The following is a 17,500-nucleotide window of genomic DNA, read 5'->3' on the forward strand; positions in this document are numbered from 1 at the left end:
ACGCCTTCCTTTAGGCTTTTAGTAAAAATATTTGCAAACACCTGTGGTCTTATTTGAAGCGCTAGCTTAAGCGCTTTATTTGGGATAGAGTCCATTCCAGGAGCTTTGTTGTCCCCTATTCTCTTGCAAAGTTCAACAATTTTCAGCATCCGAAACTTGTACTTCATGAAGTATCCCACTTTCGGTGACATATTCCTGCTCGTTGTATGGTTCTCCGTCTGGAAACAGTGATTTCACTATGTTAGTAACAAGTTCGGGACAGGTAGTTTGTGTGGATTTCCTTCCTTTTGTACTAGCCATAACTATTTTATATGCGCTACCCCATATATTTTCGTCTGCTTTATTACAGAGGTTCTTAAAGGACTCCGACTTACTTTTGTGTATTGCTTCTTTTAATTCCTTCCTAGCCCGATGATAAGTAGCCCTTTTAAGTAAGTGATCGGGTCGGCATCTACTCCTTTGATATTTTCTTCTCGCTTTTAGGCAAGCTTTTCTTAGGGAAGCTATATTATCATTCCACCAGTAAATTTCTTTCCTTCTTTCGGTTTGTCTCCGCCTTGGCATAGATGCATCGCATGCCTCCTTTAGTGACGTGACTAGCTGCCTAAACATTTCCGTTGCTGTGCCTTCTATTATGTTGTAGTTGGAGAAAGTTTCGGTGAAACACTCCATATCGATTTTGTCTTTAGACCACCCTTGAATTTTTACCTTTGTGCTTTTTGACACCGTATTACTTCCGGTATGTACAGTGAGTATTATTGCCTGGTGGTCGCTATACGTATAGTGCTCGCTAACCTGCCATTCTACATCTCTTGATAGGTTTGCACTTACGAATGTTAGGTCAACAATCGAGCCATAGCGCCCTTCTGAATGTATACGAATTACCCTTATTCACGAGAATTAGGTCGAGTTGAGAAAACGCGTCGAGCAGTATTCTTCCCCTTTCATTAGTTCTCTGACTCCCCCAATCTATAGCCCAGGCATTAAAATCGCCTCCGATGATGACTGGGTTGTGACCTGATACATCTCTTACAAGATCATCCACAAATCGTTCGAAGTCTAGTATCGGTATATTTGGTGACGCATAACAGCTGTATACGTATATACCACCTATTTTTGCTCTTGCAAAACCTTCATGCTGCTCCTTCATACCCTCTTCTATGGCCTTGTTTCCACAAGCCCATACTGCGGCTCTTCCTGTTGAGTCTCTTTCCCAGACATTTTTGTCTAGATTTTTATATTGTTCACAGACTATAGCTATGTCAGCCTTCATTTCAACAATGGACTGCGCAAGAAGGTCTTGCGCTGTTGCGCAGTGGTTGGTGTTTAATTGGATTAGTCTCATTTGTTGCTTTCGCTTAGTGCCCTTCTAAACACAGGGACATCTGTAGCTTCCTGCAACATGCCGAATATCCTCTGCTCCCCGCGATTTGCATAGTGGGCAGTTTGGTTCAGCTTTGCAATCTTTAGCAAAGTGGCCATCTGTTCCACATTTCCTACATTGCTTGGACCTATCGCTTGTCGCCTTACAATATTTTGAAATGTGGCCATATTCTAGACATCTAAAACATTTTGTCACATGTGATGACTTTCTAAGTCGACATACAGACCATCCAATTTTGATCTTTCCAATTTCAAGAGCTTTACGAGCTGCTTCCACTGGTAGGCTTATCTTGGCTATTTGGGTTCCCATAGGCGTTTTTCGTAGCGATTTTATTATATTCTTGTCTAGACTTGGTAGGTTTAGTTCCCGGGCTAAAGCTTCACAAATCTCGGACTCGATTGTAATATCATCCAAATCTTTACACTCAATAATAGTTTCCTCCTTTAGTGTTTTCACTGTAACATTTCCATTCAATGATGATACGACTTTATCTCTAAATCTTTCGTCTACATTACTATTTGTTGTTTTAAGTTCCAAAAGAAGGTCCCCTTTTGCGTCCTTCTTATTTCTTCACCTCCTCTCCTAGAGTTTTAAGTTCCGGATCAGCTTTAATTTTTCGTAAGATATCAGCATACGAGATCTCTCCTTTGGTAGATATAATCATTACATCTGGTTTAGGTCTTTTAAATTTTCTCTTTTTTGTTTTCTTGACCAAATTCCACTTGTTGTTCTGAGGAAGTTCTGCCTGAGTCGATATAGTGTCACTAGTTTCGATTTCCTCTTGTACCACATCAGGTTGGTTTTTCTTCTTCGGTGACCTTTTTTGCCTCTTTGGAGCCGTGCTTTTAGGGGTTTCATCATCTATTTCCCTGTCACGTTTGGCATCTTTTTTAGCGGGCGTTTGTTGGGGTGCCTGAGTCTCCATTCCACTTTTGTTGTTTTCAGCCACCTCTTTCGTCCTTTCATTGCGCAGTTCGTTGTATGTTCGTCTTATTTGCCTAACTTGGTCCTTTATGGCGTTGTGGATGTTGTTTCGGCCCTTAAAGAACTTCATAAGGTCAACTATCAGTACTCCCAGCTTTGTAAAGGTATCTTTCTGGTCTTTTTCACTCTTTTGCTGGTTCACCGTTGTTTGATTCATTGGCGTTTGGACCGTTGCTGGTTCAACCGTTGACGTTTGGATTTGCTTCCTGTTGCCTGTGCCAATTCCATCCGGTGGAGTCCTTTTTGTGACCGAGCTTCGAGCAAATGGGTTTGCTGTAGGTGCATCTTGCAGCTTCGGACGAACCACTCAAAGTGTTATAATTTTCCACATTTTCTCCGTTGTTATTGTTGTTGTTGTTGATGTTGCAGTAGCTGGATATCGACGACCGGGGGCCTGCTTTCTCACCCCCCTCTGCCGCCGGCACTGGGTTATTAACTCCCTGCACCGTAACTTTACTTTCATCATTTTGACTTTGCATTGTGGCTTTCTGTCGGGGTTCCTACCCCTAGCGTTTTATACCTAACCGCCAGGTAGGCAACAGCCGATTCTAACATGAATGCAGACGCTGACCAGGGAGCTGCCCACTATGGAACAAACGCTTCTGGATTTTGGCAAATTGGGTTGACTGGGAAACCGCGGAGTCGTCAATCTCCTAGTGAACCTCTCTAGAGGACATCCTTGCGGGAGATACCTATTTGAATGGCGGCATCTATTCGCCATGTCACAGATCCGTCTTCAGGCTTTTGTACCGTTTTTTAGCACACCTTCAGTCTCTGCATCCTATCTATCTATCGATCTATCTATCTATCTATCTATCTATCTAGCGGGAGAGCGAGCGAGCGAGCGAGCGAGCGAGCGAGCGAGCGAGCGAGCGAGCGAGAGAGCGAGCGAGCGAGAGAGCGAGCGAGAGAGAGAGCGAGAGAGCGAGCGAGCGAGCGAGCGAGCGAGCGAGCGAGAGCGAGCGAGCGAGCTGAGAGAGCGAGCGAGCGAGCGAGCGAGCGAGCGAGGAGAGAGCGAGCGAGCGAGCGAGAGAGGAGCGAGCGAGCGAGCGAGCGAGCGAGCGCGAGCGAGCAGCCAGCAGCGAGAGAGCGAGCGAGCGAGAGCGAGCGAGCGAGAGCTATCTATCTATCTATCTATCTATCTATATTATCTATCTATCATCTATCTATTATCTATCTATCTATCTATCTATCTATCTATCTATCTATCTATCTATCTATCTATCTATCTATCTATCTATCTATCTATCTATCTACCTGTAGAATCGATTAAGTAACTTCATTTGAAAATTTCAAATTAAAATTTCAGTTGTTGGCCATCTGGGAATTGAAAACGACTGTCCCCAATAATAGCAAAGCAAGGCATTAAATTTCATTTAATTTAACATGCATAGAAGGTACAAAGTTATATTATTTACGTATATTGTAAAAAAGACAAACTTATAAACATATTTGTTTATTTGTTACTGATTTGTAAATTGTAAATATTAAATTATTATTTTTATCAATATTTTCAATTTACAAACAATTGCCTTTACCCCTGCTATGAGTGAGCCCACTTCAAATGTTCAATATTTGATGAAAATATGAGATTTATTATGTCAACAATTGATACATTGGAAATTATATAGAAAATAAGAAAAAGAAATAAAATTTACAAAATATTGCAATTACATATAAATGTATTTATAATTTTTTTACATATGTATGTGTGTGCATATGTTTAAGTGTGAATATTTAAATGCGTATAAATTTATTGTTAAAATAAATAGCAATATGATGTTGTAAATAAACAAAAATGAAAAACACATTTTAGATTTTGCAATATTGTAAATATACCATTATTGTCAAATAAATATATCAGAGATAATAAATATTTCAAGGACTTTTAGTATTGACTATAATAAATGCAATTTTTTTGAACAAACCGGATATTACTCATACGCACACAGACATATAGCAATTGTACTTATGTTGTATGTACTAATTCTATATCTGTGATTACAAAGGTATAATCGCCTAAATTTATATAGTATATCACTATATATATTGTCATTTCTTTAATAAAGTTTTTCGAAAAGATTTTTCTCATTAGTTTGATTTTCAAGTTAGGCTATATTTACTTGTAATCATATGGTTTAACATTTACATTGCCTTCAATCTATTGACTAGATTACATTCAAAAAATTTAACATTTATAAAACATTTTAAATAAATAATGTCACATTGCCTTCAATATATTCATTTAGACAAGTAAATGGTTCCATACATTAGTTTATATTTATATATAATTTCTATTATTTTAACTTGTACTTTTATTTGCACTAACAACATTTTATATAATTTAATAATAAATTAAGTTTAAACTAATTTTGTTGTTTATGTTTGAAATAATGTTTAATTAAGCAAATCATGAAATTAAGCAATAGTTCATTGACGAAATTCATTAATAACAGTTACGCTTATAGCGAAGCATTTGAACTTACATGACCTTTTACCTACATACCCAGCAAAAACATGGTAATGACTTATGCTTACTCAATAACTAACTTGCAATGACTGCTATAAACCATCTGCATTACATAGAAGGAGTCTGGTAATCTTCGATTTTGTTGGCTTTAAGTCTTTTAAGTTACATGACCTTTTACCTACATACCCAGCAAAAACATGGTAATGACTTATGCTTACTCAATAACTAACTTTGCAATGACTGCTATAAACCATCTGCATTACATAGAAGGAGTCTAGTAATCTTCGATTTTGTTGGCTTTAAGTCTTTTAATCCTGTTAAGGTAAGTCACTATTTATATAAGAAATATTACTGTTATTTCTGGACCATTCCTTTTATGAAGTTATTTTTGGAATTCTCTACTATCTAATTTAAATTAAAAATGAAAGTGTGCTTTCCTTTGCGATGCCATGTGATCTCATTAAAAGGTTTTTTTCTCAAATTATTTGCTTTATTTCTTTGAAATCTTTCCATTACTTAGATACTGAAATATTCAGTTCCATAAGTCACACCAACACATTTCCTCTTTCCTTTAAACAAACCCTAGTAAAATGGCTGAAACAAAAATATTATGATAAGCAGAAATAGTAAGAAGATAAGAAAAAAGGCGGACCATAGCAGATGAGTCTCTGTGGATGTAAAGAAAAAAGGATTGGTAAATGAATAATAAATGAGGAATGAATGGAGTTAGAAATTCGTAGTAGGTCATATAGACGACCATATAAGACGCTACAATTTTGACTAGGAGAAGATCTAAGGGTCCAAACTCTTCAGATTTAACTTAATGTCGATATATTGACAAGAAACTATTCTAAAAACAAGCCTGAAATGTGGAACTATTTATATTTATGACATTTCAATTGATAATCCGGGAGGACTCGTTGAAACGATGTATATATTTCCGCCATTTTCTCTATGCTTTCGTCTTTCAAACAAAAATGACAAATAACTTAAATATCCTTACCAAACGCCCTAACAAATTCAATATATTCCCCATAGTTTTTACAAACAACCAATCCTCCTACCTTTGTAATACACACAACCCAGCAAATAATATATATTAGTGGGTTAGAATTTGGTCTTAGTGTTAAATTGCCACCACCCCTGGGAAATGATGATTGCTGCTAGTGGCATAGAACAATAATGATAAGCATTATATCTTTTACTCACACTTATCACGAGTAAAACACAGAAGAATCTAAAACGAATAAGGTCACCCAATTACCCAGGAGTAGAAGAGAAATAAGTAGTAATATCGAGGGCAACAAGAAACTTCTATTTTATATGAGATGAGACAAATGAAATGAAAGTACGCAATTGAAAAGTTAACTTTAACAAGCATAGGAATACGATGGAGAAAAATATGCAAAAAAAAAAACAACAAGAAAAACATAGAAATAATGTTAATGATGATCTCATTCTGCTGTTAGAGTGATTTAATGAACACTACAAAAATGGAGCTTAAGGGCATTTTTTAAAAATTTAAAAAGGTACATGTATATAACATGCTATTGTGACTTTCTATGGACTAGTCTATAGACTACTCTATGGACTAGTCTATAGACTACTCTATGGACTAGTCTATAGACTACTCTATGGACTAGTCTATAGACTACTCTATGGACTAGTCTATAGACTACTCTATGGACTAGTCTATAGACTACTCTATGGACTAGTCTATAGACTACTCTATGGACTAGTCTATAGACTACTCTATGGACTAGTCTATAGACTACTCTATGGACTAGTCTATAGACTACTCTATGGACTAGTCTATAGACTACTCTATGGACTAGTCTATAGACTACTCTATGGACTAGTCTATAGACTACTCTATGGACTAGTCTATAGACTACTCTATGGACTAGTCTATAGACTACTCTATGGACTAGTCTATAGACTACTCTATGGACTAGTCTATAGACTACTCTATGGACTAGTCTACAGACTACTCTATGGACTAGTCTATAGAATACTCTACGTAAAAGTCTATAGACTACTCTATGGACTAGTCTATAGACTACTCTATGGACTAGTCTATAGACTACTCTATGGACTAGTCTATAGACTACTCTATGGACTAGTCTATAGACTACTTTATGGACTAGTCTTCAGACTACTCTATGAACTAGTCTGTAGACTACTCTATGGATTAGTCTGTAGACTACTCTATGGACTAGTCTTTAGACTACTTTATGGACTGGTCTTTAGACTACTCTATGTACTAGTCTTTAGACTACTCTATGTACTAGTCTTTAGACTACTCTATGTACTAATCTATAGACTACTCTATGGACTAGTCTATAGACTACTCTATGGACTAGTCTATAGACTACTCTATGGACTAGTCTGTAGACTACTCTATGGACTAGTCTATAGACTACTCTATGGACTAGTCTATAGACTACTACTACTACTCTATGGACTAGTCTATAGACTACTCTATGGACTAGTCTATAGACTACTCTATGGACTAGTCTATAGACTACTCTATGGACTAGTCTATAGACTACTCTATGGACTAGTCTATAGACTACTCTATGGACTAGTCTAGAGACTGCTCTATGGACTAGTCTATAGACTACTCTATGGACTAATCTATAGACTACTCTATGGACTAGTCTATAGACTACTTTATGGACTAATCTATAGACTACTCTATGGACTAGTCTATAGACTATAGACTTTTACTACTCAATGGACTAGTCTATAGACTACTCAATAGAATAGTCTATAGACTACTTTATGGACTAGTCTTTAGACTACTCTATGTACTAATCTATATACTACTCTATGGACTAGTCTATAGACTACTCTATGGACTAGTCTATAGACTACTCTATGGACTAGTCTATAGACTACTCTATGGACTAGTCTGTAGACTACTCTATGGACTAGTCTATAGACTACTCTATGAACTAGTCTATAGACTACTCGATGAACTAGTCTGTAGACTACTCGATGAACTAGTCTGTAGACTACTCGATGAACTAGTCTGTAGACTACTCTATGGACTAGTCTGTAGACTACTCTATAGACTAGTCTATAGACTACTCTATGGGCTAGTCTATAGACTACTCTATGGACTAGTCTATAGACTACTCTATGGACTAGTCTATAGACTACTCTATGGACTAGTCTATAGACTACTCTATGGACTAGTCTATAGACTACTACTACTACTACTCTATGGACTAGTCTATAGACTACTCTATGGACTAGTCTATAGACTACTCTATGGACTAGTCTAGAGACTGCTCTATGGACTAGTCTATAGACTGCCTCTATGGACTAGTCTATAGACTACTCTATGGACTAATCTATAGACTACTCTATGGACTAATCTATAGACTACTCTATGGACTAGTCTATAGACTACTTTATGGACTAGTCTATAGACTACTCTATGGACTAGTCTATAGACTACTCTATGGACTAGTCTATAGACTACTCTATGGACTAGTCTATAGACTACTCCATGGACTAGTCTATAGACTACTCATGGACTAGTCTATAGACTACTCCATGGACTAGTCTATAGACTACTCTATGGACTAGTCTATAGACTACTCTATGGACTAGTCTATAGACTACTCTATGGACTAGTCTATAGACTACTCTATGGACTAGGCTATAGACTACTCTATGGACTAGGCTATAGACTACTCTATGGACTAGTCTATAGACTACTCTGGACTAGTCTAGACTACTATGGACTAGTCTATAGACTACTCTATGGACTAGTCTATAGACTACTTATGGGACTAGTCTATTAGACTACTCTATGGACTAGTCTATAGACTACTCAATGGACTAGTCTATAGACTACTCAATGGACTAGTCTATAGACTACTCAATAGAATAGTCTATAGACTACTCTAGTCTACAGACTACTCCATGGACTAGTCTATAGCTACATTACGGACTAGTCTATAGTATACTTGTCTATAGACTACTCTATGGACTTGTCTATAGACTTACTCTATGGACTTGTCTATAGACTACTTTATGGACTTGTCTATAAAACATCTCTATCTACTTGTCAATATACTTCTCTATGGACTTGTCAATAGACTACTCTATGGACTTGTCAATAGAGTACTCTATGCATTGTCTATAACTACTATATGGACTAGTCTATAGGCTACTCTATGGACTGGTCTATAACTACTCTATCGACTAGTCTATAGCCTACTTTATGGACTAGTTATAGCCTACTTTATGGTCTAGTTCTATAGAATACTCTATGGTATAGGTAGAACTCTCTCTTCTTTACAAGAAAATTGCATACGCCATAATTTAAACATTTGATGATTTAAAATCTGTATATTAACTTAAAAAAATCCACTTTCTTATCCATTTTATTTCCTTTCCTTATGGGCAAAGACTTCCATTCGTAGTCAACTGCCAATTAATTTATCCAAATCATAAAAATCTAACGTTGACCAAAATGTAAATACGGCATAAATTTATTAATAAATTGATCGTTAAATGACAAATTTGTGAACGTTATAGGGGACATTCTGGAAAAATAGATGATCTTTTAGTAACAAATAAATCAAAAATAATTCACATATTTACCGATTTTTTAAATGGACACTGGTAAGGTATATTGCTGGTTCTTCTTATTTCCAGCATGATTACTATGTACCATAGGTATTTCGAAACGTGTCTCAATTGCATTGCAGGTACTCATTTTAATATCGATAAAATGTATTAAATTTTTCTTACCAATTGGTGAGATATCAATGAAATATCGTACGAAAAAATTATTATGCATTATTTTATTAAATATAAATTTACCGCTATATGCATAATGATTTGTCGCTAATTTTTCCAAGTCACATTCAAAATGTTTAAGACTTTTAGCAAGTGGTCGACAGGTGACATTGTTATACGAAATTGTAACGTCTGGAGGAAACCTTATATATAAAAGTATATTTATTTGTTTTTTGTTCTATAAATATTTTTACACTTACCTCATGTGAGTTTTAATTATCGATAATAGGCAAAATATGCGGAGAAATTTCGTCAACATTTTTACAATATTCTGTCCGAGTGAGTGATCATACGCCTATCATTAAGTTTAACGATTTGCCCAGAATCTAAAAAATATACAATGGTCCATTAAAGCTCATAACTCTCATATTAATACTTATTAAGTAGTATTGTGATAAATTTTATACTTACTGTAACTAATCCTGAGAAAATCGATCTATTATGAAATCTACCTCTTATGTATATAGAGTAATTTCGAATATCATAACATAAAGCACCTGCAATACGGATTCGGCATACACGACTAAATTTGTCTATTTTACTCGCTTGTTTTAATATTATCGCTCAGTGTCATTAATTTTGAAAATTGTATAAGCAATTAAATATTAAAATTTTGCTTTTAAATTAATATCGATAATTTGCCAGTTCTATGTCGTAATAAAACATTAAGGGGGAGTGATGTACCCTAGCGGAAACAGGGATGGACATTTCAGTATGTTGTATTATTTCAGTAATTTTTGCGACACGACTCATATGTATACAATATATATATACATATACACTATAGTTGCTACGTTAATAGAATATAGTCTAGTCTATAGTTAGTCTATAGTCTAGTCTATAGTCTAGTCTATAGTCTCGTCTATAGTCTAGTCTCTAGTCTAGGTCTATAGTCTAGTCTATAGTCTAGTCTATAGTCTAGTCTATAGTCTAGTCTATAGTCTAGTCTATAGTCTAGTCTATAGTCTAGTCTATAGTCTAGTCTATAGTCTAGTCTATAGTCTAGTCTATAGTCTAGTCTATAGTCTAGTCTATAGTCTAGTCTATAGTCTAGTCTATAGTCTAGTCTATAGTCTAGTCTATAGTCTAGTCTATAGTCTAGTCTATAGTCTAGTCTATAGTCTAGTCTATAGTCTAGTCTATAGTCTAGTCTATAGTCTAGTCTATAGTCTAGTCTATAGTCTAGTCTATAGTCTAGTCTATAGTCTAGTCTATAGTCTAGTCTATAGTCTAGTCTATAGTCTAGTCTATAGTCTAGTCTATAGTCTAGTCTATAGTCTAGTCTATAGTCTAGTCTATAGTCTAGTCTATAGTCTAGTCTATAGTCTAGTCTATAGTCTAGTCTATAGTCTAGTCTATAGTCTAGTCTATAGTCTAGTCTATAGTCTAGTCTATAGTCTAGTCTATAGTCTAGTCTATATAGTCTATCAGTCTAGTCTATAGTCTGTCTATGTATAGTCTATAGTCTAGTCTATAGTCTAGTCTATAGTCTAGTCTATAGTCTAGTCTCTTAGTCTAGTCTATAGTCTAGTCTATAGTCTAGTCTATAGTCTAGTCTATAGTCTAGTCTATAGTCTAGTCTATAGTCTAGTCTATAGTCTAGTCTATAGTCTAGTCTATAGTCTAGTCTATAGTCTAGTCTATAGTCTAGTCTATAGTCTAGTCTATAGTCTAGTCTATAGTCTAGTCTATAGTCTATTGTTATAGTCTAGTCTATAGTCTAGTCTATAGTCAGTATAGTCTAGTCTATAGTCTAGTCTATAGTCTAGTCTATAGCCTCTAGTCTATAGTCTAGTCTATAGTCTAGTCTATAGTCTAGTCTATAGTCTAGTCTTCTATAGTCTATAGTCTAAGTTAGCTATAGTCTAGTCTATAGTCTAGTCTATAGCTAGTCTATAGTCTAGTCTATAGTCTAGTCTATAGTCTAGTCTATAGTCTAGTCTATAGTCTAGTCTATAGTCTAGTCTATAGTGTAGTCTATAGTCTAGTCTATAGTCTAGTCTATAGTCTAGTCTATAGTCTAGTCTATAGTCTAGTCTATAGTCTAGTCTATAGTCTAGTCTATAGTCTAGTCTATAGTCTAGTCTATAGTCTAGTCTATAGTCTAGTATAGTCTAGTCTATAGTCTAGTCTATAGTCTAGTCTATAGTCTAGTCTATAGTCTAGTCTTAGTCTAGTCTATAGTCTAGTCTATAGTCTAGTCTAGTCTATAGTCTAGTCTATAGTCTATAGTCTAGTCTATAGTCTAGTCTATAGTCTAGTCTAGTCTATAGTCTAGTCTAGTCTATAGTCTAGTCTAGTCTATAGTCTAGTCTATAGTCTAGTCTATAGTCTAGTCTATAGTCTAGTCTATAGTCTAGTCTATAGTCTAGTCTATAGTCTAGTCTATAGTCTAGTCTCTAGTCTATAGCCTAGTCTCTAGTCTATAGTCTAGTCTATAGTCTAGTCTATAGTCTAGTCTATAGTCTAGTCTATAGTCTAGTCTATAGTCTAGTCTATAGTCTAGTCTATAGTCTAGTCTATAGTCTAGTCTATAGTCTAGTCTATAGTCTAGTCTATAGTCTAGTCTATAGTCTAGTCTATAGTCTAGTATAGTCTAGTCTATAGTCTAGTCTATAGCCTAGTCTATAGTCTAGTCTATAGTCCAGTCTATAGTCTAGTCTAGTCTATAGTCTAGTCTATAGTCTAGTCTATAGTCTAGTCTATAGTCTAGTCTATAGTCTAGTCTATAGTCTAGTCTATAGTCTAGTCTATAGTCTAGTCTATAGTCTAGTCTATAGTCTAGTCTATAGTCTAGTCTATAGTCTAGTCTATAGTCTAGTCTATAGTCTAGTCTATAGTCTAGTCTATAGTCTAGTCTATAGTCTAGTCTATAGTCTAGTCTATAGTCTAGTCTATAGTCTAGCTATGTCAGTCATAGTCTATAGTTCCCCTATAGTCTAGTCCTATAGTCCTAGTCTAGTCTAGTCTCTAGTCTAGTCATATAGTTTAGCTCTACAGTCAATAGTTGTCTATAGTTAGTCTCTAATCTAGTTGTCTAGTCTATAGACAGATAAATTCAGAAAAGCTTATTGTGTATCGTAATATTTCAGCGTTTTGTTAGTTTTAACTTCCATTAAGATTTTTCAAATTTAACAGTCATTCAATTCATTTAACCGGAGGGCAACTCTCGGTGGAAACTGCTTTATTGTCGAAGCACTGTTTTAGCTATTATATACTGCATTATTTACAACTAACTGCCTTATCACATAAGTTTTTTTTTATGCGTACCAAGTGATAAGATGTTATAAAATCTGTTTGGTACTTTATTTTTTATGAATTGTAAACAAAAAAACTCGTTTTTACTTAGGTGAACATAAAGCATTAAAGTTTTTCTTAGAATTTCTATGTTAGTTAGAAAGACATTTCCAAAAAAACTTATGATATACTAATTTTGATTAGATTTTGAAATCTACAAAAAGTACCATTTTGTTATAAAAGTACTATGCCAACACTGTTGCGTGATAAGACCGGTTACTTTTGTTTTGTTCTTGTATAAAATTAGCAAACTTGAAAAAAATTAACAAAAAGTTTTCAATTAAAAACACATGTCGTTACGCGTTTTTAGTAAACACTTCTCGGTCTGCATAAACAAACGTTTGACGCTCGGCGCACTACAAAAAACACGTGAATTCCCAACAAGACAATCTATCACCACCACTAGCTCTACAAACATGTCACTAAACGAAGCCAAGCGTATTGCTGCTTATCAAGCTGTAGATGAATGGGTCAAGACCAACACAGCCGTAGGCATTGGTAGTGGTTCTACTGTAGTATTTGCTGTCGATCGTCTAGCAGAACGTGTTAAAAATGAAGGTCTACAAGTAGTGTGTGTACCCACCAGCTTCCAAGCCCGCCAACTTATTGTTGAAAACAATTTGACATTGGGCGACTTAGATCGTAATCCTCTCTTGGATGTAGCTATTGATGGTGCCGATGAGGTGGACAAAGATATGGTTTTGATTAAAGGCGGCGGTGGCTGTTTGCTGCAAGAGAAAATTGTTAGCTTCCTGTGCTGAAAAACTTATTATTATTGCCGATTACACTAAAAACTCTCAGAAATTGGGAGAACAATACAAAAAGGGTGTACCCATTGAGGTGGTGCCTATGGCTTATGTGCCCATCAGAGAAAAGGTACAGAAAATGTTCGGTGGTGAGTTGAATTACGCATGGCTGTTGCTAAGGCCGGTCCCTGTGTCACCGATAATGGTAATTTCATTTTGGACTGGCATTTCCCTCAAGAACAAGAGTTCAATTGGTCGGAAGTCAATAAGGATTTATTGCTGATTCCTGGTGTTGTGGAGACTGGTTTATTTGTTAATATGGCTACCAAAGCTTACTTTGGTATGGCCAATGGTGAAGTTAAGACTCAGGAAAAGTAGTTTTTTAAGTTAAGTTAAAAGTTCATTTGTTTTGTTAGAATGACTTGCCGTTTTGGGGTTTGTTTGTAAAGAATCTTTTTAAAAGTACTAATGTTGCATTTGTTAAAAAAAAACTCGAAAAAATAAAATATTTTTTGTAAACATTAAAAAAATGTGGTTTATTTGATTTTCAGCCGCTAATTTTGATATTTAATTAAGATAAGTGTTAATTAAAAACAATGATTTTATTATCTGTAGTTATATGCAATAACCGACTAAGTTGGTTTAAGAACAATGTAATATTCTTTTAAATAATTAGACAGATAGATGGTATTCGGCGTATTCTAGACATTTAGATAAGAAAACTCTAATCTCAGGTTTAAAAATTTATTAGTTATTAATAATGTGTAAATCAAAATTACACATATCCTCCTTAGTGACACTCGACTGTACGATTTGTATGCTTAGATTATTTCGTACCAAATGTTTCAATTCAAACACGACATTTTTTCCCCAACTAAAAATTCGTGAACAAATTTTAAATTTCAATAAATATTGCTTATATTTTAAATGTTCAACTATTTGCCATGAATGAGAAAAATAATGTCCTTAATCTATATGAAAATTTTATACAAAAGTCTTTTTTTTTTATTAAGAAAACTTCATTACTTATAACACTACATAATTTTCACACTCTGAGCTGATGTTTAGCGTCAACATCCAAAAAAATATTTCAAATAAACGAGAATTCAAAACGATTTTTTATTTCGTCCCGGCATTATAGAGTCCTTAACATAATTGAATAGTGATAAAAGACCCTGTTTCTTGCCGCGTGAAAAATAATTACTAACAACATCTTGACCCATATGATGATCACTATCACTAATAGTGGTGGGCAGAACATTATCATTAGCGCTTAAGGAAACAAAGAGAGCGAATGGTACCATCCACAAGCAAATGGTAAAATAAGCTAAAATCTGTTAAGTAAAAGAATGGAATTAATAAATTCATAAAATTGTTTCACGTTTTAAACAAACCTGAGTAAATGGATAATATACTGAGGTAAAATGTTGAAAGGCCAACAAATGATTTGCTATTAAACACACCACTGTACCAATAAAGGATAACGATAGGAATTTAATAAAAGGAAAATTACTCATTATGGCTAAATGAAGGAATTGTGTAACAAAACCCATGGCCACCATGCTCCAGGGTAAATCATCACAGAATATAAACATAGTATAAACAAACATGGTGAAACTAATCATCATCATGATAACCTTGCGTGCCGCACTGGTATATTCCTCTACCAATTCTGCAATATAATATAAACCGGCCGCTAAAATATACAAAAGTTTAATCCAATTAGAAGCCTGTTTCATATTTTTAACATTACAACTTACCTATTGATATGGTTACAAATATAATTTGTAATATTAACGCTATCCAACTTAAAATATACATGAAACCCATTTTATCCACCAATTGCCTTAAATTGTTTTCTTTTTTGTAGCTGTAATTGTTGTTGTTTTTTGTTTATTTTCACCTGTCCAAATTTTGTCTTTAGTCTTTTACGTATTCGTTTTTGTTGCTATGTATAGCTGTCAAAATGATTTATTTTGGTTGAGATTTTTACACATTTATGTAATAATTATTAACATAAGTGGCTAGTATTCGTTTATTTTATTATATTTAAATTATTTTGTAAATACATGATATTATTAAAGCGGTATAAATAATTTACTGCAGTGTAAAAAATAGTAAAACGTCATCGCCAGCTGTTTATCATAAAAGGAAAAAGTGATGTTAATTGGCTGCTTTTTTAACAATAAGCGATTTTAGGCCAATGTAGCTGCACAGAGAATATTCTAGCGATTTCTATTACACTGTTACCGTATTTTCTTTATTTATACCTTTGTAAAATAAAAAAGGTGACTGCAATATAACTGATTAATTTTTTTATTTTTGTGTAGAGTGCACTTTCTGTCAAATGTTGTTATTGTTTACATGTTATCATATTATGCCATGTGTTGTTGTTAATTATTTTTGTCTAAACGTTCACCAAAAAATGAAATTTTTAATTAAATTTTCAGAGATAGTATAAGTTTTTTTTCTCATATCTTCGTTACTTATTAACCGATTTTGTTGGATTTAAAGAGAAAACTTCTCGAAAGTATGTCTGACAAAATTATTGAAATTTTTGATCCCGAAAATTTATTTCAACAGCCAGACAGACAAACATGTCTTAACCGGCTGCGATATTTAAAAGGAACCAGAATAAATATATGTACTTTATAGGATCGGAAAATTACTTCATAGTAACTCCAAGCGGAATGACAAACTAATATACATATACAATTTTGAGAATTTGTAATAAAAATATGTAGTAAAAATAGTAAATCTCGTGAAAAAGAGTTGTATAACGAGAGAAAAAAATAAAATAGTATTCACGAATACAAAAATTTTCTACTCTTGCAGACATTTCCGATTTTTTTTAATATTTGCCCTCAAAATTAAACTTTTTATTCTCTCGGATTCCGTTTTTATTTGAAATCGTTTGAAAATTTAAAAACTGGCTTAATAACGATTTTTAAATCGCCGCCGAAATTTGTAGTGACAGCCGATGACGTTCGTTAATCATTGTTGGCTCTTGTCTATGTAGCGGAATTTGATGCAAAAAAAGAAGCGCGTGCGTTCAGAGAACCCGCGTCGATTCGACTTAAAGCTTATTAAGCCTAGCCGCCGAACAAAATTTCTAAGCTGCCTCCGCCGCCGAAATTTTTTTCAGCTTAATACGGCTTGAAATTTGGCCGGTTGTAAAACTTTACTCAACGTTTCGATGTATATGCTTCCAAAATCCCACTTTTTTTATCTCTCGGATCCGTTTTTATTTAAAATCGTTGAAAATTTAAAAACTAAACATAATTAAAAACTTAGCCGGCTTACAGTAGGCATATTTAGTGTCAGCCGCCACGGTCGTTAATATTTGTCGGCGCAGAGCTTCGCGTGCGTTTGATAGACAAACGACGAAAAACTGAAAGAAAGTCGAAAGAAGAAAATTTTGCAATTTGTATTAATTTTCCAAAAAATTTAATAATAATACGAAAATTGTACTTTTTCGTTTGATGTTAATAACTAATTTAAGCAAAGTGTTGTAACAAAAAGAGTGATAACAATTTGCAAGTAAAAAGAAAACAACGGAACAATTGCATCGGAAACGCAAAAAAAAATCCACAATTAAACGTGTCTACTGCCAAGAAAAAAAAAAAACACAAGCAAATCCAATCTATGAAGAAAAACTGTACAATTTACGGAAATTATAAGTAACAAGATTAAAGCAAAGAATTTCTTAAATTGTTGTGAAATTGTTTTTAACTACCAAAAAACAAATTACGGATATAAAACGAAAAAGAAAGAGTGGAAAATTTGCTAAACAAGTGTTAG

At 34.3% G+C, this 17,500-nt stretch overlaps 3 protein-coding genes across 3 annotated transcripts in view; 2 read left to right on the top strand and 1 right to left on the bottom strand.

Moving 5' to 3' along the window:
• Positions 1–13,151: 13,151 nt before the first annotated feature.
• Positions 13,152–14,229, top strand: LOC119613281 (ribose-5-phosphate isomerase-like). The gene is given in 3 exon segments (XM_037969283.1): positions 13,152–13,699; positions 13,701–13,851; positions 13,854–14,229. Coding segments are annotated over 3 exon segments (831 nt in total). The 5' UTR covers positions 13,152–13,243; the 3' UTR covers positions 14,078–14,229.
• Positions 14,230–14,592: 363 nt separating this feature from the next.
• LOC119613282 (protein TEX261-like) lies at positions 14,593–15,844 on the bottom strand. Its single transcript, XM_037969284.1, has 3 exons — positions 15,460–15,844; positions 15,094–15,395; positions 14,593–15,033 (listed from the first exon to the last, which is right to left on the bottom strand). The coding sequence occupies exons 1-3, from the start codon at positions 15,527–15,529 to the stop codon at positions 14,806–14,808; spliced, it is 600 nt and encodes a 199-aa protein (XP_037825212.1). The 5' UTR covers positions 15,530–15,844; the 3' UTR covers positions 14,593–14,805.
• A 1,377-nt stretch (positions 15,845–17,221) lies between these two features.
• The window catches only part of LOC119613277 (protein mahjong), an 11,654-nt gene continuing 11,375 nt past the window's right edge, over positions 17,222–17,500 (top strand). The window contains 1 exon segment of the mRNA XM_037969280.1: positions 17,222–17,500. This exon segment is cut by the window's right edge and continues 557 nt beyond it. The gene's annotated coding sequence lies outside the window, so the exon portion shown is untranslated.

This window comes from Lucilia sericata, unplaced genomic scaffold, assembly GCF_015586225.1.
Source record: "Lucilia sericata isolate MDLA Ls3-8-SP2 unplaced genomic scaffold, ASM1558622v1 Contig002045F_arrow, whole genome shotgun sequence".
NCBI lineage: Eukaryota > Metazoa > Arthropoda > Insecta > Diptera > Calliphoridae > Lucilia > Lucilia sericata.

Bases quoted from the DNA above. Each gene is read 5' to 3' on its own strand.
- LOC119613282 (XM_037969284.1), bottom strand. From the start codon at position 15,529: ATGGGTTTCATGTATATTTTAAGTTGGATAGCGTTAATATTACAAATT. The intron at 15,396-15,459 runs GTAAGTTGTAAT...TGTATATTTTAG, and splicing joins ATTTGTAACCATATCAATAG to CGGCCGGTTTATATTATATT. The intron at 15,034-15,093 runs GTTTGTTTAAAA...TTTACTTAACAG, and splicing joins TATATTATCCATTTACTCAG to ATTTTAGCTTATTTTACCAT.